This window comes from Gadus chalcogrammus, chromosome 20 (genome assembly GCF_026213295.1).
Source record: "Gadus chalcogrammus isolate NIFS_2021 chromosome 20, NIFS_Gcha_1.0, whole genome shotgun sequence".
Taxonomy (NCBI): Eukaryota; Metazoa; Chordata; class Actinopteri; order Gadiformes; family Gadidae; genus Gadus; species Gadus chalcogrammus.
In genome coordinates, this window is record NC_079431.1 from 20273298 (window position 1) to 20296811 (window position 23514).

A 23514-nucleotide genomic window follows, 5' to 3' on the forward strand; every position below is an offset into this window, starting at 1 on the left:
ATGAATCACCAAACGACTTTTGTCGGGTTCTTCTACGTCTCTGGTATGAGTCCTTCCACACACACATGTGGCGCTCGGTCACGGGTCTGGTCTCATTGGTCGGGCCAACGTCTCAGGGCGGTGCCAGGTAGAGTAAAGTGGGAGGAGCTGAGATTCTGATGACCGTCATGAAATACCAGACATTCCACATCAGCGCGCTTGAGCCATGCCGTTTTTCAAAGGCAGCAGACCGCTAGTGCTAGTTTTTACACCAACGCAAGTTTAGCAACTGGGGGACCATAGGCAGGCTAGGGGAACTCATATTTTATTTAGAACCTCACAAAGGAGATTTTCAATGTCCCCTGGACCTTTAAGTGATAAAAATCACACAGTGCCTAAAAACCATCACTTCATTAATGAAGTAAGAGGAAAAACCTTGGACACGAGAAGTTAACGGAGCCGTGCACTTAGCCCTCTCGGATGCCGGGCCGAAACATTTGTTTCACTACAACTCCTTTCAGCTGCCCACCCCTCCTTCCCCTGCAAAAAATAATACGCTTGAGGTGGCGTTTTGAAAAGAGAAAACTTACATTTTATTAGTACATGGTATAAAGATAATTATGAGCCTTTGATTGATATCGAGGAGCTGGCACGTGGATGACTCCCAGCTCCGTCCAAACTCCAGCCGGATGTAGATGCATGGGTACTGGTGATTACCTGTAAATGTCTCAAGTCGATCCACCATTGGCTGATGGTAGGTGTTCATTTTGATCCTGAAGATTAAAGGAGAATGAGGGGATTGCAGGCTGGAGATGTAAGGTTAGGGAAAACATCTCGGGACATCCGGTGGACAAGGGGAGAACAAACACCACAGAAAATGAAAGTACCGGGGGCTGGACCGGGAAGGACGCTTGGATACTGGACACTTGACCGGGAAGGAGCAGGAGATCCCAGGCAGACGAAATGGATGGCTGAAGCGAAGAAGACCACCCGACATGCAAGCCACTCTGGAGGATGAATTGGGTGCTGCATTCGGAACCACTCCCCACATAACAAACATTGCAAATGTAGGCCAACTGCCTGTGTTGGTAATGTTTGAGTGAAGCTAAAGAGGGCTGTAACAGTACATGATGACAATGATAAAGTGTGGAGGAGTACTTCCCCACTTTCATGATCACCTCCTCAATCTGACCCCTAACTGTGCTGCCAATGAGGAGGGGCTTCCCAGAGGCCATGAATGTGATGGTGCATCCAAGGGCCCACACATAAACAGGTCTACTAGAAAGCAGAACAAACCATGATGTAGTAGCAGTGCTAAACACAGCTCATACCAGAGAGGGCCATCCAGCTGTAGTCAGCGCCCTCCGGTTGAAGATGCTCACGTACTGGGTCCCTGACGAGGACCTCTTGAGCCATACCACAGCGTGCCTTCCATTTAGGCCCACGGCAGGAAGCACTGCCCCACAATCGAGCACAGCCAAAGTCTGCCAAGGTCACCACTCCCAAACGCGACACCAGCACGTTGTCGGGCTTGATGTCTCGGTCGATCATCTGGTTGAAACACGAACAGAACGTTTAGAAGTCGAGGTTCCAAAAAGTTGATTGCATTTTGGGCCTCTTGCTTCAAGTTGATTAGAAATCCATATTAACGTGGTGACTGAAAAAACTCCAGGGCCCTCAGCATCTGGAAAGTATACTTCCTGTCTAACCAAGCCTTCTAAGGCATGGGCCTCCTGGTCCAGCTCATCTGAGGCTGCGTTCCAGCAGCTCGAAGATGGCCAGCAGACACCGAGAGAGAAAATAATGTATAAGATCAATGAATCCATTACAAAATAAATCAAACATGAACTGCTATTGTGGTAGAATATGTGAGCCGGCCTCGTGATCTACAAGGCTTGCTTTCAGCCAACTGGAGCAACATCTGGAGCAACAACTGGAGCAACATCAGCAAAATGATCTATGACCAAAACCCCCCACCTGTATCCTGCGCATCAATACATGAAGATCACCTGAGCCATTCAGACCCGTGCAAACCTGCAGACAATCTCAAGATTTCAAATGCTGAAATGTCCATGTTTGGGTACATTATCATGACGCATATTTTTAAAATGATTATTTTCAATTTATTAGTATTTCCATTTCGGGAAAAGGATGATTTTCAAGCATGCTGAAACATATTGTTATGATTTGTTATGAGGTATTTTAAGGTACCAATTTGATTTGGTTGTATTCTGAAAGTGGGAACATTGTGTGTTATGTTTTAGAAAGGTTTTTTGGATCTTTTTATGATACTTTGGGGGAGTCCAAAATATTGGACATATACACCACATTGGCAATCTTTTCATCACCATTTTCAATTCCCTGATTCAGGTTGAAACCCCTGCTTTAGAGTAATCGGTGTTTTTCGAGTAGCCAGATGTTGTACTATTCTGATCCAATCGCCGGCACATAATCTCATAGACTAATTAATAGATAAAGGGGACATGGGATAATTTAATCTAATTGTTTTCTTTTATTTAGGCTTGGGCAAGCCTCAAAGGGGGGATATGTGGTAGAAATTAACCTTACATTTATTTAAACTATGATTATTATTAGGCCTACATATCATATAGATACTTTAATTGTGGAAAAGGAGCTGATCACCTTTAGCCTAGATGTTATGTGCCATGTGGCACCAGTGAGTGGGTCCAGTCTATTCCCATCTGATTTGCCATGTGGCACATCAGATGGGCAGAGATGGCAGAGATGATGCACACGTGTGAATGTACTCTCTGAAGACAATGCTTACATTCACACGTGTGCATCATCTCTGTTTGCATAAGGATAATATATGTTCTAAGGTCACATTGGGATCCAGAAGACATGAGAATATGCTGACATTCACACAGTATGACCCAGAAAAACATTCTATTGCCATCAATAGTTGATGAAAGTCCAACTGTGTATTGGGGTAGGATTGGGGATATAAGGAGCTGTACGGGTGTCATTCAGCAGTGTGTATTCGCGAAATCCATTCGGCTTTGTTGTCTCTTGTTTGCGGGTGGCAATAAACTCTCCATCTTGACCTGGACTCTCCGATTCCTCTTGCCTATAGCTAGTTGAAGTGAATTAGATAAGTCGTTTTTAGAAATCCCACCACACTATATGTTTTATGTGAAATATAATTTAGGGTTGCTTTCTAAAGTCTAACCCACCCCTTTGGGGATGTAGTTGAGGCCCCTAACACTAGGTGGGGCCCCCTCTGCGATCTGTAGTTGAGGCCCCTGGGGCTAGAGATCCTTACTCACAGCGGCGTGAGTTCCCTCTGAACGATGTACTGCATGTCATCCATTGGGTTGAATCTCTTAATGGCGTTAATGTGTCCAGAAGAAATGCATTTGCATTTGACGACTTGGCCTATGCCCCCGCCGCCAAGAAGTCCCAAGACTGCCTAGTTCTCCATCGTGGTATTTGAATTGGAGGTCAATTCAAATATTCTAGCCTTTAGGTAAGAGAGGGCAAAACATTTGTAATTATGGTTAGAAACGAAATGACAACCCTGAAGAAACTAAGGCTGTCCAACTTTTGTACAGTTCAGACCAAGATACTGCTTTATCTTTATCCAAAATAACTGCTTTATTATTGCAATACCACTTTGGTGTCAATAGAGTAATGTTCAAGTATTTTACCAAGGCGGGGCTTGCCCTGGTTGGCATGTCGCTCTCTCTGGGGATTGAATAGAAATATAAGCTGCGTGGAAAAACCTCATCAGCAAACAAACGTGAAACATAAAGCATTATTATGGATCTTCAGAAGACTTCATTTATTTTCCTCCCTCACCTTTAAACCAATGGTGGGCTATTGCAAGAGCCTGGGACGGTTTTTTCCGTGTTTGTTTTTGACGACTACTGTATGACATCGGCTTAATAGCTATTGAACTGGTTTTGGATTGTAAAAAACATTATTTTTACGCAATAATAATAGAATAATATAGTAATTATTTTGTAAATCTTTGCTGTTTATGTCCTATGCATATTACCTAACGGATTTGGGATTAAAAGCGCCCAAACCAATCTTTTGTGTTGTTGTAATTATTCTTATTCAGATAGGTTATTATATCAGAGCATACTTTGTACATCATATATACATTTGGGCAAAAAATATGAAAACATGAACAGGTATTTTTCATGCATTTTCCTGCGTGGGAGCGGTGGGCAGTCACCTATGCGGAAGCGGAACCTGCCAAATATGGGCACCCGGAGCTGCTTTCGTTGCCATGTCAACGATCAGGCGTCTCTCTCCGCTGCCGTTGGAGACGTCAAGTCAAGGAAAAAGAAGCGTCTCTTCAGCTCACCGTGGTGGGGTTTTATTTTATTACATTTTCATTTTTCAAACTTGAATTATTTGACGGGAAGCGACTTCACCGTTTGAGGATCATAACTTTGCATTTTGACTAGTTTTAATGGAGTTTGGAGGTCTTTTTCGCCGTACATGACTGAACCTGTAGCCAGTGTTGCCAGAATGGGCCAGATTTCCGAGAGAGGAGGGGGGCCCAATCTGGCAACACTGCCTGTAGCAGCCTGTTTTACATGGAGGTTAAACACTGAGCTGAATGCTGAAGACTGAACTCAGTCCATGTGGTACACAGGCCTACACGTCAAACGTCTTTTATTTTAGAACTAATCTGTCATTTATTCTGTATACATTTTTTAGTTAAAAAGTTAATCGAAACAGCAGTTTCCAAGAACAATCCGTTTTGAGGTAAATGTTGTGGATGAGAAGCCAGATGAAAGGGATGCAGACTGCAGACATCGGGGTTCAAAAACCGTAACCTTTCGGTCGGGGGTCACACCAGAATATCTTGCAAATACCGTTGCTGAACTGAGTCTGACCTTTGCACTCCGGGAAACCACTTCCTCTTCTCTTCAGTCGTTCTGACCCCCTCAGAATCCCCTCCACCTGGAGTCATCATCAGGGTGGACCCCCAAAAGCAACATGGATGATGTTAGAGTAAGTAAAAAAGCCACCCCACACATGCAGGCACACACGCAGGCACACACACACACACACACACACACGCAGGCACACACACACACACACACACACACACACCCACACACACACACACACACACACACACACACACACACACACACACACACACACACACACACACACACACATTTCAATATCTTTATTTGTGTCCGCATTTATAAAATACATTGCAAGGGCACAAATATTTTCAGTTGCTTTTGATGCCCTACATCCTCGAAACAACATGTTAAAGTACTTAAGTCAAACATGCACAGAATAGACAATACCTACACATGGGCTTATTCAATCAACGTTGGTTGAGCACAGTCTGTTAACAGACAGAGAAAATCTATGGTACAGAAAACACCTCCTCCTCCAAATAGCTTGGCTGCCTATAATGGAGGAGATTGAGCAATATGTTGCAAGCTGCTTGGCTTTACATTTGGACAACCTCATAATTCTCAAGCCTCTGACCACCAGCCTGTGGACATGACCTAGGCTGCCGAAAATAAAAACGATAAGCTGGCATTTATAGCCTAAATGTATAATAGCTTGCACTAATGGTTGATATTTAACCTGTTTGGTAAGGAAAGCTTCCTCCAAACTTGAGTCAAAAGTGCAACCAATTTCCCATAGGAAAACCTCTCTGCTATTCTCATCAATCACAATGACATCCGGTGTATTTGCTGTTATACCTTTAAATACATGGGGGTCATTGCATTGAAACATTTCTGGTTTTACACGTGAATGTTTGTAGAACAACACAGAGGAATAAAACATGGGTGACACATCTTTGGTGATGATGTCAACAATCCTGTCATGCCTAGCTATGTATAGTCCTTGGTAAACATTACAACCGTTTAAAATGTGGGACATAGACTCTATGGTCTGACGCTGTCCATGGTGTAGACAGTGAGAGTCATGATTATTTGGATACCAGATGGACAGATTCAGTTTTGTTGGCAGCACCTGGAGGCGTGCTTTTATCGTAAAAATAAGGATTTCCTCACACACACACACACACACACACACACACACACACACACACACACACACACACACACACACACACACACACACACACACACACACACACACACACACACACACACACACACACACACTATAGTTTTTACAGCATAAGCATCATTTCATGAATGTGCAAAATGTATCCATTAAAGAGCCCATGTGTGTGGGAATGGCTTTCTGTTCCAGTGCTGCCTGTTTTACTACAGAGGTGTATGTATGGGCTGGTCTTTTCTACATCTTTCACAACCATCTCTGTTTTCTCATGGTTGGTCTGTTTAAAGAATATCGAACACTTCATCCCGATAAAAGTGAAAATATGCGGTGGTGGTATATTATAACCTATCATATAATATAGGTATAATTTCCTTCTTTTCCTCTTTCGTCCTGTGAACATCTTTAAGTAATAGAAACTAGGTATTTAACCCTGACCAAAGGTCAATGGTACCAGGCTTTGTGGAAGTTCAGGAGTGTCCTCTTCCTAGTGACATTGTGGTGCAATATACTAGTTGTCTTCTCAATGCTTTGACCTTGTGTATCCTTCCTTGAGCTGCTTGCTTCACGTGTTAACAGTGCCACAGCTCGCAGCCATCAGGGGAGCCCCAACGACCAAGGGAGCCCCATCTACGGCCACCCAGCCAAAGGTGCTGCTTTCTGGGTGTGGAGACCTCCCCAGAGCTGCTGTGGGAAGACTGGGAGTTGGGGAAGAACTTCACCAAGACCTTAGTATTAAAGAATGTCCACAGCAAGCTGCAGAAACTACGGCTCAGGTTGTGAAACAATGGGGATACCCTTACATGCGCGCATACACATGATAGACAAACTCAAACACACGGACACACATACACTCTCACACACACATACACACACACACACACACACACACACACACACACACACACACACACACACACACACACACACACACATACACACTTCCCACACACACCCAGGCGGACACACACACACACACACACACACACACACACACACACACACACACACACACACACACACACACACACACACACAAATACACACTCACACACACGCACACACAAACACACACACACACACACAAACACACACACACGCACACCCAGGCTGGCACAAAGACACACACACACACACATAAAAAACACGCTTACACATGCACATATACACACACACACACACACAGGCGGGCACACAGACACAAACACACACACACACACACACACAAATCTAATGCTGAATTCAAAGTATACTTCTCTCTTAAGCCATGAAAAAAGTTAACCCGTTGTGTGTGTCCTCCCAGGGCTCCAGTGTCCAAGTACTTCAGGAGTGTGCTGACACAGCAGATCCTCATCAGCCCAGGCACCTCCTACCCTCTCCCGCTCACCTTCAGCCCACACGAGAGGGTAACTTAAGGCATGCATACCATAAATACCATAGCTAATTTATTTAAAAAAAGGGTTTAAATCGGTTCTCAACCCGGCCCGAGGATAGTGGTGGGAAATATCGGCCCCGACCCGGCCCGCGGGACGGCTCGGCTCGGCCAGAGAATCTAAACTTCACGCGTTGGCACGTCAAAAGTTAAACTTTTTGAACTCTGCGCGTTGGTGCGGTGGGCGCATTGGTGCGTTGGGGATGTTATTTAGGTGCTTAAAACGCGTCCAACGTGCCTAACGCGCTACTTTAGCGCGTGTAACGCATCTACGCGCCTAAACCAATGGTTCCCTATGCAACTATGCCGATTTTCAACGCCTCTAACGCACGTAACACGTTCAGTGTGGCCGTACCATAAGCCTCTGTTCCTCCTGTTCAGTGTGAGTACGAGGACAGCGTAGCTTTTGAAGGGAGGGACGGCAGCTTTGTGGTGTCTCTTCGGGCCACACTCCCCCGCCACGCCCTGGTGGCTCCAGACTCTGTCCTGCTGCCAATCTGTGCCCTGAAGCACTCCACACAAACCACGCTGGTGTTAAAGAACCAAAGGTACGCCTGGATAAGTAACATGTGTCTGAGTTTGCATGTATGTTTGAACTGCTGCAGAATCTTTACGTAGTTTGGGAATTTCAGTTTTTGCTTTTGTTTTTGAGTCTTGTTGTGTCACTTTACGTCTGGATATACAGCATAATAAACAAACAAAAGCAAGGCTGTCTTTCCCCCTCTCACTCTTTCACTATCTCTGTCTCTCCAAAATGTCCCTTTCAATCTTTTCCTCTCTCACTCTTTGATGTCTCTCTTTCTCAATCTTTTACTGTCTCTTCTTTTTATTAATCCCCTCTCTCCCACCTTTTAAGTCTCTCTCTCTCTCTCTCTCTCTCTCTCTCTCTCTCTCTCTCTCTCTCTCTCTCTCTCTCTCTCTCTCTCTCTTTCTCTCTCTCTAACCCCCTCCACTGCTGTGGCACTCTCAACCCCCTGCTGTGTGCTCCCTCCCAGTAAACTCCATACATGGTTCCAGTGGGAGTGTCCACCACCGTTCCATGTGAGCCCAGACCAAGGCCTGCTGGAGCCCAGCCAGGAAGGTCTCATCACTGTGGTCTTCCAGCCACACGAGGCGCTGGTGCACCAGCGGGAGGCTTTCTGCAGGTTTGGCGACACAGGAGAAGAGCTGCTAGGCCGATGCACTGTGCTCCTTCGAGGACAAGGTGAGTGGTCTGGCCCAATGCAGGTCCATGTAGAATTTCACAGCTGCAGAAGCACTTGGAGTTGGGTTGGGTTTATGTCTGAATGTTAAAAACATCTTGTCCTCTGAGAAGATGGCATCTGAAAACTCCCTTCTCCTCCTGCTCTGCCTTAATTGCCGATTTCTAATGATCTTTTAACATCGTTATTCGGTCCATTTTGGAAAAATGGACCGATTGGACCTTGCACTGATTGGACCTTTCATCTTAACCTTTGTGGGAGAGGCTTTCCACATTCTCGAGACTAGACTGATCCGCAGACTAATGCTGCGTTCGAGTATTCTCTGCGAACCGACTCGGATCTCGGATCTGACGCCACGCCCACACTTCAAGCGTTTTATTATTTCGCTTGGTCGTTGGAGGAAAACATGGACGCCACCCGGAAAGCTGTTGTCGCGGTAGCATTGGCAGAGGACCAGGCGATCCAATATAAGTAGGCTATAGGCCATAGTCAAGTCAAGTCAAGTTTATTTATATAGCACATTTAAAACAACTGTAGTTGACCAAAGTGCTGTACACAAATACAATATATTTGTGTACATAGGCAGAGATACGGACGCAGTAAGGTATTGCAGTAATACGAGTGATTGAAATGACCATTTAAACCACCAAAGTGGTCCAAGCACAATGAAAACAGTTCATACTTCAAGTCACAATGGGCGCAGCCATCTTGAATTCTGTCTCGGAATTTCGCTCGGTCACCACTGAGTTCAACCGAGATGGCGAGATCGCCGTCCGAGGAAAAGGGGCGTGTTTGTGCGTGTCGCTAGGCAACGTCCTCGGACCTCCAAGACGGTTGGATATTAAAACGCACCATTAGGCCCCGTCCACACGAAGCCGATTTCATGGTGAAACCGCAAAGGTCTTGTACGGTTCGGCCTTCCGTCCACACGAAGCCGGCGAATCCGCTGACCGAAACCGTAAACTTTTGAAACCACCCTCGGAGGTGGTTTCAAATCTACCCGGTTCCGTTTTGGATTTGTGTGGACGCCTGAAACCGACTGAAACCGTAAACCATGACGTCATCGCCTCGACCCTCTAGCCAATGACTGTTAAGCCCGCGGAGTCTCAGAACTCACAACAAAGATGATGGCGGACTACAGCCTTGTAATCGTTCTGCAGCAAATCATGTCCCTTGTTGGGTTGCTAAGCCATTATTTATTGAGACTGTTGACTGACTGTTTGTGTTGTAAGTGGTTCGGGGGGCAGCCTTTATGCGCATACTCGCCTCTTCTTATTATTTATTTTTCTTCTGGATTTCTGTAGCAGAAGCAGCGCCCCTTATGGGCCTGGCATGTGTACTACAGCGTTTCTACAGATCTACCCGGTTTCGCTTGACTCCGTCTTTACGGAGATACTCCGAAACTGGATAGATCGAAACCGGAACGGTTTCGCCCGTTTCGGCTTCGTGTGGACGGGGCCTGAAACAGAACGTGAACTCTGACATCAGGGTGGCCCCCTGAACCTAAGGAGATACTAGCGGTCTAACGGCTTTCAGCAAGAGCCTATACGTATGGGATCACCAATGAATAACCCTTTCATGTGAATTTGAGAAAAACCATCAGGAAAAAAATAGATTGGGGAAGAACATGAACATGTAATGAATGGATGAACTTTAACGATTTGGGATTTGACACATAATGCCCTCACTTTCAGCCAAGTACCCCTCTCTCCAGCTGAGGTGCACAGAGGGAGAGGAGGATCCTGAAGCCGCTCCAGAGTTGCTCTTTGGCTCAGTAGCAATAGGCTGCCACCGCAAGAAACCCTTCACCATCTGCAACATGTCACCTGTGAGTACTAGATCCCGGTACATTACATTGCATTGCACATCGATGGTGCCATGCATTATAACAGAAACATGTGAACGTGAAGTTATTTAATCCATTCAGTCTCATTGTGTTCCAGCCTGAATGGTGTCTAGATACACACTTACTTTATACCTCATTCATTTAAACTAAATTACAGCTATAGCTCCTGGCTGACGTTCCTCACACTGTCTTATTCATGCGTTCCTAACCATTGACTTTAGGTGTAGGGCCTACTACCAAAGACCTTTCGTGAACCACCTCATATTCAAATGGTAAACAATATGTGGCGGGGGGTTACGACTGAGTAATGCTGACAACGCCACCCCTAGGACAAGAGCAGGGGCACTCTATTTTACTCAAGAAACGCACGCACAGGCTTGACTTACAGGTATAAAAATATATTCTTTATTCTCATTTAATTAAAAGTTAGTCGCTGTAGGTCGTCAATAAAATAGGACGCCCATTAATACATTAAACATAACAAAACAAAAACAAGGAATAAGCCTTGGTAGGTGGGCAAATGAAAAGCAGCCTGCCCGGGCCTCAGTTTCAATATCACGCGTGAGACACACCAAGCTTAGTCAACACTACAACCCACTACAATCCACACAGGCAATATTGAACACGGCACACTTCACACATTCCCTACCAGGGGTGATAAATAAAACAAAACCAAACTGAGACACCGGGAGTCTAGCCTATGGGCCCAACCTAAACCTAGGCTGTTAGGGGCAGGAGGGGACGACAACCCAGAAGAAAGAAAATGTAAGTTAACAAAAAGAGGGGCCCCGCTAGCCGGTGGTCACAATTAGTCTACCAGCACAAATCTCAAAGTCCACCGACTAGGGGAAAATAAATAAACAAAAGAAACACATGAAGCTATTATGTTCTTCAAGGAAAGAGGGGTCGAATCCAAAGGAATAGCTTTAAAGATACTTTATTTGTATAAAGTATTTTCGGTATGGTAAACTGATGCTCTGAAGTTAAGAGAGATTGAAGATGTGCCTTAGCACGTGCGAGAGTGTTCTCCTAGCTAGTCCAAGACACTAACCCACCGATGTCCTAGCTTAGCCTGGAGAGTTCTACCTGTCTCCAAGATGTGGAGGCTTTCTTATGGACTCGGAGGACCGGAAGACTTGGAGAAAACCGTGGGACGTAATCCTCGGTTTTCCTCGCTTGGTCTGTGGTGCTGCCCTCTGTGGATAAAGTATCTATTGCAGCCTTCAGTAAGGCTCCCCTTGTGGCTATGTATGGTATTTACGGCTATATGTTTGGTCTTCATTGAGTCTATGTGTGGGTAGCTTAGATTCTTAAAACGTAACAGTCCCTCCTTGGTCATCTCAGATGACCATACAATAATATTTTAAATCATAAACACCATTTACCACACCGAAAACAGTCAAATTAGGATCAACACCATCTACCGTTGTGGAAAACTCTTGAATAGAGGGGAAAAACCACAACGGGCTCATAATACTGAAATGGCATCCACCTTGTGGGTCTCATTGGAAATACAGGTCATTATTTAACAATACAACAATGAACATAAATCTTGTTATCATACAATCACATGGCCAAATATCACACAAACAAAACTATTTATAGAAATCCTGAGCTAATACTTTTGGTTATGTGCTACAAGGCCATACAATTTTCATCATGTGTAAAAGTAAAGTAAAAATTGGTAGACATAATACAATTTTAAAATTTCAAAATAATTGACAAGCTATCATGGATTTGGGGGGTTCAGGTGATCTTCGTGTATTGGTGCGCCGGTTCATGTGGGTGGTGTTGGGCATAGATTTGGGGGGTTCAGGTGATCTTCGTGTTTTGGTGCGCCGGTTCATGTGGGTGGTTTTGGGCTTGTTATTATTGCAGTCATTGTTTTTTCTGTCGCCGTCTGGCCTGTAATTCATGAACCCAAGACTCGTCCCTCCTTGTCAAGGGCTCAACTCAGAGAGGTTACTCCTACAACATGGGAGCCTTCAAACAGGTTCTCCGTCGTCGTCGTGTCAGTAACAGGTGGCCTGTAAAACAATCGCCTCAAGGAAGATCAACTGTACCTTTATTAATGCAGCGATTCAGAAATAACGAGTTGTACTCACAACCAAACAATACTATATAATAACAAGCACAATTCGTCTTGGTGGTTCAATAATTAATTATTCAAGTAAATCCAGGATATTGATTATCTTAGCACAGGTGCTACAAATGGTGGCATTTTATTCTATATCTGGTTTTGACGGGGTACCTGGCGATGTTGTCTCCCGCTCCTTCTTGGAACAGGACTACCAGAAGGAATCCTACCAGGTACTTTACCAAGGGCACGCTGTGGCCCATCGTCTTGGGATGAGGTGTGTTTGTCCTTGGCTTGGAGTGCAGCTAGGTCGGTCAGGGTCTCAGTCCACGATCTGCCAGGAGTATCTGCTTTGCGGCACCGGCTCAGGTGGTGCCACTGGGCTCCGCGTCGGTCCTCTACAGAAACAGAAAAGGGTGTGGCCAAGAGTACCTTGTATGGCCCCTTCCACCGGTCTTCTAGGTCTTTCGATGGTGTGTTTTTTTTTTTTTTTTTTTTAACCCAGATCCACTCGCCAGGTGTCACCGACGTTGGTGTAGGATCCTCTGGATCGGACGGCTTCTGGTCTGTCTTGCTACACAACTTTCAATCCTTGAATTAATATTGTCACTACATCCCTCCTTGCGCATTGCTTCAGCCATGCGCATTCAAATTAACCAATCCTAACCATTTCTTATTTTGGTATTTTGGACCTCGTCAGGTCTGTTGAACTATGCATTTCTACCGCTTGTCCTCAGGATCCTCTATTGGGGGGGACTCCTCTATTGGAGGTTATCCCAGAACTCTTCTAATAAGAATCCCCAGGCCTGGATAACCCCGGATTCTGTGGACGAGCGGTATGCACGCTATGGACAACTTTAAAGGCTAACCGTTCATGATGTGGAGTCTAGCTATTTTAAGATCACTGTGTAACTGCCGTACAGGGATCTGGTTGATACAAGACCTCTGGGTTGGTGCCCTTTTGTAGGCTTCTAGTTTCTGGAATCCGGCTTTCCTAATTGTCGAATACAAGATAATGCATTCATATTGTGGTACGATATTATATCTATTGCACCTTTGAACATTTCACGCAGTGTTTATTCGTATGTAGTAGCTGATTATAGCAGAATTTAAGCCATGTAGATTTAATATGCGCAAAAAACGTATTGTAATTGTGTCTACCGCAGTTGAGCTAACTCCCTCCTTGGGCACCGTTTAAAACCATGTGCACCATTTATTAATTAAACATATTATTCTAGCAGTTGAACCCCGTGTCTATTTGAACCAGCCTGGTTCTCTACCTGTCTTGCTACACAAAACGCATGTTGAATAGACAGAAGGGCTCAGCAACCTGAAAAAATAATTACTGTCAGTGTTTGGCATTCGTTCTTATACTGCCATTTCCTGGAGAGAGAAAGAATTAAGATCAATGCAGAGAAGTAAAAAGATGATGGCAACTATAATGCTTGTGTTGCCACCTCCTAAAGAGAAAAGAGAATTAATATTTTATGCACAGAAGTAAAATGATGATGATGGGCAACTGATCGTTGTGTTGCCACTTCCTGATTAGAAAAGAGAATATTTGTAGTAATGTTAACGATTAAAATGATGAATGTCGGGCATCCATTACTGCTCGGGTTGCCAAGGCCTGACGAGAAAGAGAACAAATTTATTACAAATGCAAGAGATCGGCTACTTGGAAAGTTGGGGGGACGTCTAGTTGGGACTAATAATAGTTATATACTTGTGGTACATTTGGAGATGTTGAATGTAATTGGGAATAATCTCGTGTTAACGAGTAGGCGGCACTACCAAGAACTACAAATATGGCTGCGGTGCATACTACATACGTATCAGCCGACTACAGAAACTTCTGAGTTCTATCTGTCCGGCTGAACACTGTGGTACCTTATGGCATAAGGCTACCACTTAACCGCATTTTGCGCTCTCAGTACACTTTCTCCGCGCTGTGTGTACATGTATATATAAAAGTTATCGTTGTTAAAATAGCGACACAGAGAGAGATGTGTCGTGGGAGAGGCTGGGGGGGTGGTCTTTATGATGAGGGTTTAGAGGGAGGAAGATTGGTGGTGGGGGATGGGGTTCATTAAGACAGTGGAGGAGGAGATTGGAACTCTCGTTAATGTTTCGTGGCTCGATCTTCACAGAGACCGATAGTGGAGGACCTTACCTCGCACCCATAACCATGAACAATCGTTAACTACAAGTACTCAAAACGACGCCAGTGGGGCATTAAAGACAAAGCTATTCGGGGGGGGGGGGGGGGTGTCTTTATGAGGGGGGTGGGAGATAGGGACTAAAGGATGGGGAAGGAATTTAAAGGGGTGAGGGAGGGCTACCTTTAGACAGGCAGGCAGACAGAGAGAAAGAGCGAGGAGTTGGGAGTTACAAGATTGTACAACGTTAATTACTCTTCAATATTCCGTATTGAATCTGTGGAACAACCTTCCTGGTTGCCCAAAAGCAATATGTCTGTACAAACAAAGTGGAGAGAGAGTGAGTGAGTGAGTATCAAAGTGAGTGAGTGAGTGAGAGAGAGAGAGAGAGAGGGGAAGAGGAAGAGGGAGCGGGGGAGAGAGAGCGAGAGAGACAGTGGGAGAGAGAGAGAGGGGGAGGTTAGGTGGGGGTGGGGGTCACGGCACAGGGGCTGCGAAGTACTAAGAGTGTTTGGGTTTTTCGGAATTCACAACTTATTTATCGATAAAGAAACTTTTCTTGATTTCTATCTGAACGACAAAAGGCTGTGATAACCTATTACTATATCCAACACTTAAATGACCAAGCACACACTATTCGCACGTCGTGCTGTGAGTGTACCCGTCAATAAACAGTATTCAATGGGATGGGGACAGGGATCTGCAACAGGACCTGCGGAGAGGGTGGAGAGAAGGTGGAGAAGTGAAAAAATAAAGGGGGTGGGGGGCTTTTACTCCAGGACCTGCGGGAGAGATGAAAGGGGTGTGAAGGGGGTTACAATAGGATGTGGGGACAAGGACAGAAGGGTGGGGGGGGGGTGAGTTTACGATAGGATAGGGATATTAAGACAAAGGGATGGGGAGAGGGGGTGAGTTTACGATAGGATATGGGATATTGGGATAAAAGGATGGGGAGGGGAGGGTGGTCTGACGACCGGATCTTTAGAGACAGGGACAGAAGGGTTTGGGGTTATCAAAGGGGTTTCTAGGTATGGGAGGGAAAAAAGTACAACAACTATCGAGTTGTCCAGTCCTACCGGATGCGCAACCAGGCCACAGATAGCACCGGCACCGAGAGATAGAGATCTTTTGCTAGGTCAGAGGTATGCAGTCTTAACAAAAGATGACCATTCATCTCCTACCGACTTGCGAGAGAGAGAGAGAGAGAGAAGGGAGGAGAGAGAAGAGGAGAGAGGAGAGAGGAGAGAGAGAGAGAGAGAGACGAGAGAGAGAGAGAGGAGAGAGAGAGGAGAGAGAGAGGAGAGAGAGAGGAGAGAGAGAGAGAGAGAGAGAGAGAGAGAGAGGGAGAGAGAGAGAGAGAGGAGAGAGAAGAGAGCGAGAGAGAAGAGAGAGAGAGAGATAGAGAGAGAGAGAGAGAGGGAGAGATAAAGAGAAGAGTAGAGAGAGAGAGAGAGAGAGAGAGAGAGAGAGAGAGAGAGAGAGAGAGAGAGGGAGTGAGGGGGGAAGGGAGAGGGGGGGGGAAGAGGATGGATGTAACACTTAAGTTGAGCCCCCCCGTTGCTTTTAGAGAAATGGCGTCTATTGTCAAAAAAGGAGTTCGCGATAACGACTGATGGGTATGAACAAAGGAACCGCACCGTGTTCCCAAGACGCGTGTTCCCTTAATCGTACACCACGTGGTACCCAAGGCTTAGAGACCAAATAGTTTTTGACCAGGTAGCTCTAGTCAAAAGCATGTAATTGGATCTCTATAAGAAGTAAGAGATTCCTGCAAGTTTGTCCCCACGGCGGGTTAGCGAGGCGCTTGATAGCAGATGGGTTATTCCTGCGTAAGTCCACCTCTACGGCTGCGTTCTATACTAACCAAAATTGCACATGAGATGTTACATGAACCGGGCTGTGAGGAATCAATTCGATTTGAATTCCTTGGCTAACTACGGCCAAGCTTCCGGTTTAATATGCAACTAAGCTAGGTTAACGTTAAAAACCTGACCTTTCCTCACCCCGCCGTAAGAGTTCAGAAGTTTATGGTCGGTAATAAATATACCTTATGGTGGCCCGGTTTAACTTCGGCGCTTCACCAAATAAATAACACTTAACCACAGGTAATACGTCTCCCACGTTGGTACGAACATTTAGATCTAATCAGGATTGCATTTGTCTATCTACAAACCCATATAAAACACACTCCTAGCCCTTATACTTCGTGAGCTCGTTATTTAATTTCAATCTGTTAGTTTATTCTAGGCCGTTTGTAACCGGCTGTATGAATTTAAACCAGTCCGAGATTACACGTCCCCGCAGCCTGACGGATGCAGTACAAGCTATTCACCTAATGTTACTAATCTAACTATACAGAGTTTAGTCATTGACAACAGGTTCTGTTTACCTTTGTTGTGGCGCCTGTAAGTAGCTTGTACTGCTTTCCGAACGGCCTCGCGGCCGCCGGTCTCAGTCCGGACTTTCCACGAACGTCGGGGTCAACCAATTATTATGTTCTTCAAGGAAAGAGGGGTCGAATCCAAAGGAATAGCTTTAAAGATACTTTATTTGTATAAAGTATTTTCGGTATGGTAAACTGATGCTCTGAAGTTAAGAGAGATTGAAGATGTGCCTTAGCACGTGCGAGAGTGTTCTCCTAGCTAGTCCAAGACACTAACCCACCGATGTCCTAGCTTAGCCTGGAGAGTTCTACCTGTCTCCAAGATGTGGAGGCTTTCTTATGGACTCGGAGGACCGGAAGACTTGGAGAAAACCGGTGGGACGTAATCCTCGGTTTTCCTCGCTTGGTCTGTGGTGCTGCCCTCTGTGGATAAAGTATCTATTGCAGCCTTCAGTAAGGCTCCCCTTGTGGCTATGTATGGTATTTACGGCTAATATGTTTGGTCTTCATTGAGTCTATGTGTGGGTAGCTTAGATTCTTAAAATACGTAACAAAGCAAACAACCGAACGAACAGAAATACAAAACGCGTCCTAAAAGCAGCACCTGCACGCATCTCATTCACCCCAATCACGAGAACAGCAGCCGACACTCGGATTGCCGGTAGCGTCTTGTTCCTTCTCCCATCGGGATCGCTGAACGCAGACCCAGGCTCGTCACTCGCACGGACAGTGTCACCGTCGGCGAGCACTCAACGACCACTTGCGCTGCGACCCACACCTCTAGACACTGCTGCTACCGGCATGAGGACCCCGTGTGGCTTACCGGCATGAGGACCCCGGGTGCCTTTACACCTGCCTGATCGCAACCGCCCACCTGTCCCACCCCTATTAGGTGACGTCAGCGGTACGGGGAAAGAGAACGTGTAGCAGAGAACATCAGCACGAGACAGAGAGAGAAGATCTAATCCCACAGGCCACAAATAGATAAATACATGCAGTGGCTCAGCAAAGAGTGACAGCGCCCTCTTTATATAAGTAGTACTGCAAAAAGTTCAAGGCCAGTAGCCTGGCAAGCCAGACCCATATCGGAAAGATATTGGGTCTGGTCTCGTACGGTGGCAGTGTGGGCGGGATAAACGGTTATATTTCAAGTTCCCTCTGCACGCAATAGGATAGCGCTTAAACCAATCAGAGCAATGAAGAAGGTGACGTAGTCAGAGCGACGGAAATTTCCGTCGCTCTAAAATCAAACTTTTACCGTATCCGGTCGGCAAAACTCTGAATCCATCTTTCTTTTCCAGGAAAGACTTCAGTGCAGTTCTTCATTCATTTCTCAAAAAAAATGATAACTTCAAGTCTTGAAGAGTCACGGCCAAAGCCGAGTACAAAGACAGCTGTTCGCCAGCAGCAGCAGCCATTATTGTTTACCTCTAACACGGAACAGTCCCAGCTCTGTCGTCATTCGGCTCGATTCCGCCCCTCACGATCTGATTGGCCTTTCACATTTTCTGTTTCCAGCAGTGAAAAACGACGACAGAAGGCTAGACCTCCCTGGCTGCAAATTCAATTTGCTGCCGCTAGGGGCGTCTAGATTTCTAGGCTACAAGGCCAGTGGAAAGCAGACTAAAGAATAGGTTTGAGGCCTGCATAAGTGTGTTTATTCAGTCAAGTCAACTTTATTTATGCAGCAAATTTCATACCCAAGACAGACTCCATGTAGCCTGGCTAACGCCAGACCTCATCTCATTCTACATTGAGATGAGGTCTGGGAACCCATTCATTTTCTCGTATTTGAGGCGGGGTTTACGATTGCCCGCAGCCGTTTATTGGGCGCTACGAATGTCTATCATATGAGTCTGTACGTAGCTCATATCCAATCAAAGCCTGTTGGCAGCAGGACAAAGACATCCTACTTGGTAATGAAAGAGTTTAACGCCGAAAGTTGCTATTTTTTCAAAATAAACTCGCGTTTTAAACTACTCAGAACACTATCTATGGCTGCATCGAAAGGTAACGCGTCTGCTGCCATTTTGGATCCGTAAACTACAAGCTTCGATGTGTCGCATAGACATCGTCATCGTCTTGCCGTCCCTCCCCGTTCTATGATTGGTTCCCTATCTCAGGCGAAAATTGGATCCATGGAATCCAGGGTGCCTAGCAGCGCGAAATGAAATCGCGCGGAAGGCAGCATTCGCATACCCAGGCTAGACTCCATGTGCTGCACATACAAACATGTAATTTATCAAAGAAAATAGATAAATACATATGAGACATTTGAATAAAATAATAATACCTTGATTGAAATGTAGTCAGGGGTGGAGCAAGTATCAGATCTTTAGGAAGTTATTCCAGCTATGTGCTGCATAGTAGCTTAATGCAGCTTTCCAAGGTCTAGAGCAGGGATGCCAGGGTGAAATTGGTCAGGGGGCCAGAATTTTTTCAAGAGAGACCTCAGGGGGCCGGATTACACTTTCGGACTGAAAAGGCCTGAAAAGGCCAAACGCTGCCTCAACACTTGGATAGGTAGGCTATTTTAAATTATGCTTGAACGCCTAGACATCAAAAATAAATTGCATTGGCCCCAAAATAGCCTCACAATGAGGCCTACAATTACATAGCCTAAAGCAGGAGACAGCTCCCCTCTAACTGTGTGTTCACACCAAACGCGAAATCTTTCGCCCGTTCGCGTTGTCACCAAAGTTTTGTCGCGCCACAAATCATAATCTGTCACTGCAAGTTTTGTTGAATTTGTCGCGCCACAACAAGGTAACCACCATTGCATGTCTTTACCTTTTGTGGAAGAGGGAGAGACGTCGGAGGACCCGACGCAGTATATTCATAATATTGTAATGACCACGGAAGAGGCAGTGAATGAAGTATTGAATAGACAGAGATTTATTAGATAAGCCTACCTAATAAACCGTTTGAACACACAAGACCGGAAACATAGCAACGCCGGTAAACAAACCCCGAGAAGCCCAATCCCTATGAGAGCTCCCCGCGCTACGGCCATCCGGAGGCGCACAGAGCTTTTGGTTGTGATATTATATATACAATTATAGTATATTATATACTATTATATATAGAGCTCCGGGAGTGCGCAAATGCGTTGGGGGCGGCAAAAGTGTTGGGGGCGCCCCCTGGTGGCGGCCTTAATTGATGAATACATTTTAATGAAACAAGCGTGTTTTCTAAACACGTTTCGAAATGGAATGGAGAATGGGGGATGAACAGTTATTGAAACGTAACAGACCAGCAGCAGTAACAGACCAACTGATGGATTCCAAAAAAAACAAAAAACACCCGCGGGCCGGATGTGACATACAGTCGGGCCGTATCCGGCCCGCGGGCCGTAACCCTGGCATCCCTGGTCTAGAGGTTAATTTAGCTGAACAATTCAGTGAAATACTTGGCCCTAAACCGTTAAGTGAGTTATGGCTGAGCAGCAGTATTTTGAAAATCAACACTGCCATACAGGGAGCCAATGCAGGGATTGGAGGATTGGTGTAATGTTTTCACGTCTTTCGGTCTTTGTTAGAACTCTAGCTGCTGCATTCTGAAACAGCTGTAGCTGCTAAGAGCTTGTTTTGAAAGGCCTGCAAAGAGGCTGTTACAATAATCTAAAAGCATGGACAACTTTTTCTAAATTTGGACATGAGTCCTCTTGGTCTTGTTTGGTCTTCAGACACACTCACTCCATAGTGAAAACCATCATCTCGTTTTGTCATTATTTAGTTTAGTTTAGTCAATGCCAACGATAATGCTAATGCTCTGGCGCACCAGATCTGCAGGACAATAGTGAGCTGGTGATAGGGCTATAAGTGTGTTATTACCGCATAACAACGGTAATGGCAAGGTTGGTATTTTGCATAATCAGACCTAGTGGGAGAATGTGGAGCATTTTTGGAATTATAACATGCCATAATACTACATTCACTAAACAATATTTATAATATATTTATTTTCAATTATCAACATTATTTCTTTGTAAATGGGTCTAGATTAAAATCCCATGTACCACTTGCAGTATCCTCTGTAGCACAGGTGGCTCTGGTCTAATTCATCCCTCAACCTTTTAGACATAGATTATTCAAGTCCCTGTAAGGGAATAAAATCTTCAGGGTGGCGCCCAGAGCCGGAAACCAGGACTGCAGTAACAAGGAGTAACAGTTTATTTCCTGATTTGCTACTTAGATATTCTACACTTTATTACAGTTTACGACTGCTGGCTCAGTTTGAGTTTGCTAATGACGCAGTTACAGTTTCCCACTTTCGGCCACATTATTGCTTGAATATGAAAAGTGACACGCCCTGTTCAGCCTGATTTGAGCTGGTCCTCGAAAATCTACTCTGGGCTTAAGATATTATCTAAAGTCAGAGTTGTAAGACTAGGGAATTTAAAATAGCAAGAACCGGATGGTCTAATAGTGGTTAGGGTATTGACTCCCAGCCAAAGGTTTGATCCCCAATGTCCACACCCTCACCCCTAACACCTGCTTATGACCTGTATCTATTGGCCTGTTGTGTACGTTAGTTTGTTTGGATGAGAGCTTCTGATCAGTGTGTAAATAGTAAAACATAATGTTATTTTCTGTTTCTATACTCCATGTCTCTGAGTTCTCCTCTCGCCTTTCCTCCAGGTGACTGCATCGTTTGCCTTCTCATGCCTGCAAGGGGGGACACCCCAGCTGGGGTCCGAGTTTAGCTGTGATGTCAGCTCTGGGGAGGTTGCGCCTGGGTCATCGCTCAGAGCTACAGTCCACTACAGCCCAGTTGTTGTGGACACTGTTGCAGTCGACTACTTGACTCTTGTGTGTCCAGGGGCGTTAAACAAAACCCAGCTCAAACTCACCGGGACCTGTATAGGTATGTGGATGAAGGCAATTTGTAGATATAAGTTGTTGGCAGTCAATCATAGCCTTTCTTATGAATTAATTATTCATAACCATTCTAGGACCATCCATTTAGTTGGGGCTCGCTCAATGAGATGAGCACAGTTTTTGCAGGGAGAGATTTTGAAACATGAGTGAGAGCTGGAGAGAGGAGAGTTTGTTGTGTTGGACTAGTTATTTACTGTTATCTAAAATATTTGGGTGACGGAGAATTAAGATTTTAATGACAATAGTAATTCCTCCTGCAATAAGGAAACAACGAGATTTCAGAGTGAGACTTCTCTTTGAGCGAGACACGGTTATACAAAAAAAAACGACCAGGCCAGAAAAAGCCAAAGGTAAAGAGAAAACAAGTATTTCTCTGCAGGATCCTTTCCATAATGTTAGAATATAATCTGAGTCGTTGGTAAAATACATCACTTTGGGGGACACATATTGACGGGGTGCTATTGCCGCAAAGGATTCCCCTGAAGCCTGTTTTCGTGGATCACGGCTGCAATGTTCTCGCTCAATACTGGACCAACTTCACACAAGTCATTTGCATAAATACCTTTGACCCAAAAGGATTAGAAAATAGAGTTCAGGATGAAAGCTCACAAGGTTTTCCTTTAACCAATGGACTCATGTTGTCGTTCAGGCCCCATCGTGACCTTATCCTGCTCCATTCTGGACTTTGGCCATCTTGACCAAGGACAGGCGGCCATGAGAAACTTGGATCTGGTGAACTCCTCCCCCTGTGAGGCCGTGTACCAATGGGATTTGGACGGCTGTGGTCACAGCGTGTTCAGCGTCCAGCCAACAGGGGGCACTCTGCAGCCAAACAGCCATATCACACTAAAGGTGGCGTACAGGCCCCAATCCCCCATGATACACCACCGGAGGGTTGCTTGTCTTATACTGCATAGGGTAGGTCGGCCTTAACACAGGATTTAAAATGTGTACATTCAGACCTCTTTATACAGTCTCTATTACAGACCAAATACCCTGACTCTGCAATGATTGCAATCACAAGCTATCTAGACACTACCCAGTGATGACCTGTGACCTATTTTTTTGTATTGGCTCTAGGGCCCCGTGTTCCTTGATGTCATCGGTACCTGCCACTCTGAGCTCCAGAAGCCAGCCGTCCTCCGACCCAAACACCTGACCACGTACCGGCTCCATCGGCGCCGCGGGCTCACGCTGTACCCTCCGGACCAGCTCAGTGCCATGCTGCAGAACCGCAGCCTGCGCCTGGACCACCAGGGGGCGCTGTGTCTGCTAGACGAGGTACCACAGGGATGGGTGGGGATGGGGGTGGGACATGAGGAGCTTAATGTGGCTAATCTTTTAATTTCTTGAGGCTTGAAATAATGGACATGAATAAATAAATAACAGTGCTTTGAGAGAGGAATGACTCACATGCGAAAGATTGACAAGTTTGTCTACTGCTGTTGCCTAGCCTGGCAATCCAGACCCATATCGGAAAGATATTGGATCTGGTCTCGTACGGTGGCAGTGTGGGCGGGATAAAC

The 23514-nt window shown here is 45.4% G+C and overlaps 1 protein-coding gene across 1 annotated transcript in view; it reads left to right on the plus strand.

The window, feature by feature from the left end:
* Positions 1 to 4953: 4953 nt before the first annotated feature.
* The window catches only part of cfap65 (cilia and flagella associated protein 65), a 41695-nt gene continuing 23134 nt past the window's right edge, over positions 4954 to 23514 (plus strand). The window contains exons 1-9 of the mRNA XM_056579296.1: positions 4954 to 4968; positions 6592 to 6788; positions 7316 to 7418; positions 7826 to 7992; positions 8440 to 8648; positions 10341 to 10474; positions 21749 to 21974; positions 22638 to 22906; positions 23069 to 23269. Of these exons, the coding sequence (XP_056435271.1) occupies positions 4954 to 4968; positions 6592 to 6788; positions 7316 to 7418; positions 7826 to 7992; positions 8440 to 8648; positions 10341 to 10474; positions 21749 to 21974; positions 22638 to 22906; positions 23069 to 23269 (1521 nt within the window). The remainder of the gene's footprint in view (positions 4969 to 6591; positions 6789 to 7315; positions 7419 to 7825; positions 7993 to 8439; positions 8649 to 10340; positions 10475 to 21748; positions 21975 to 22637; positions 22907 to 23068; positions 23270 to 23514) is intronic.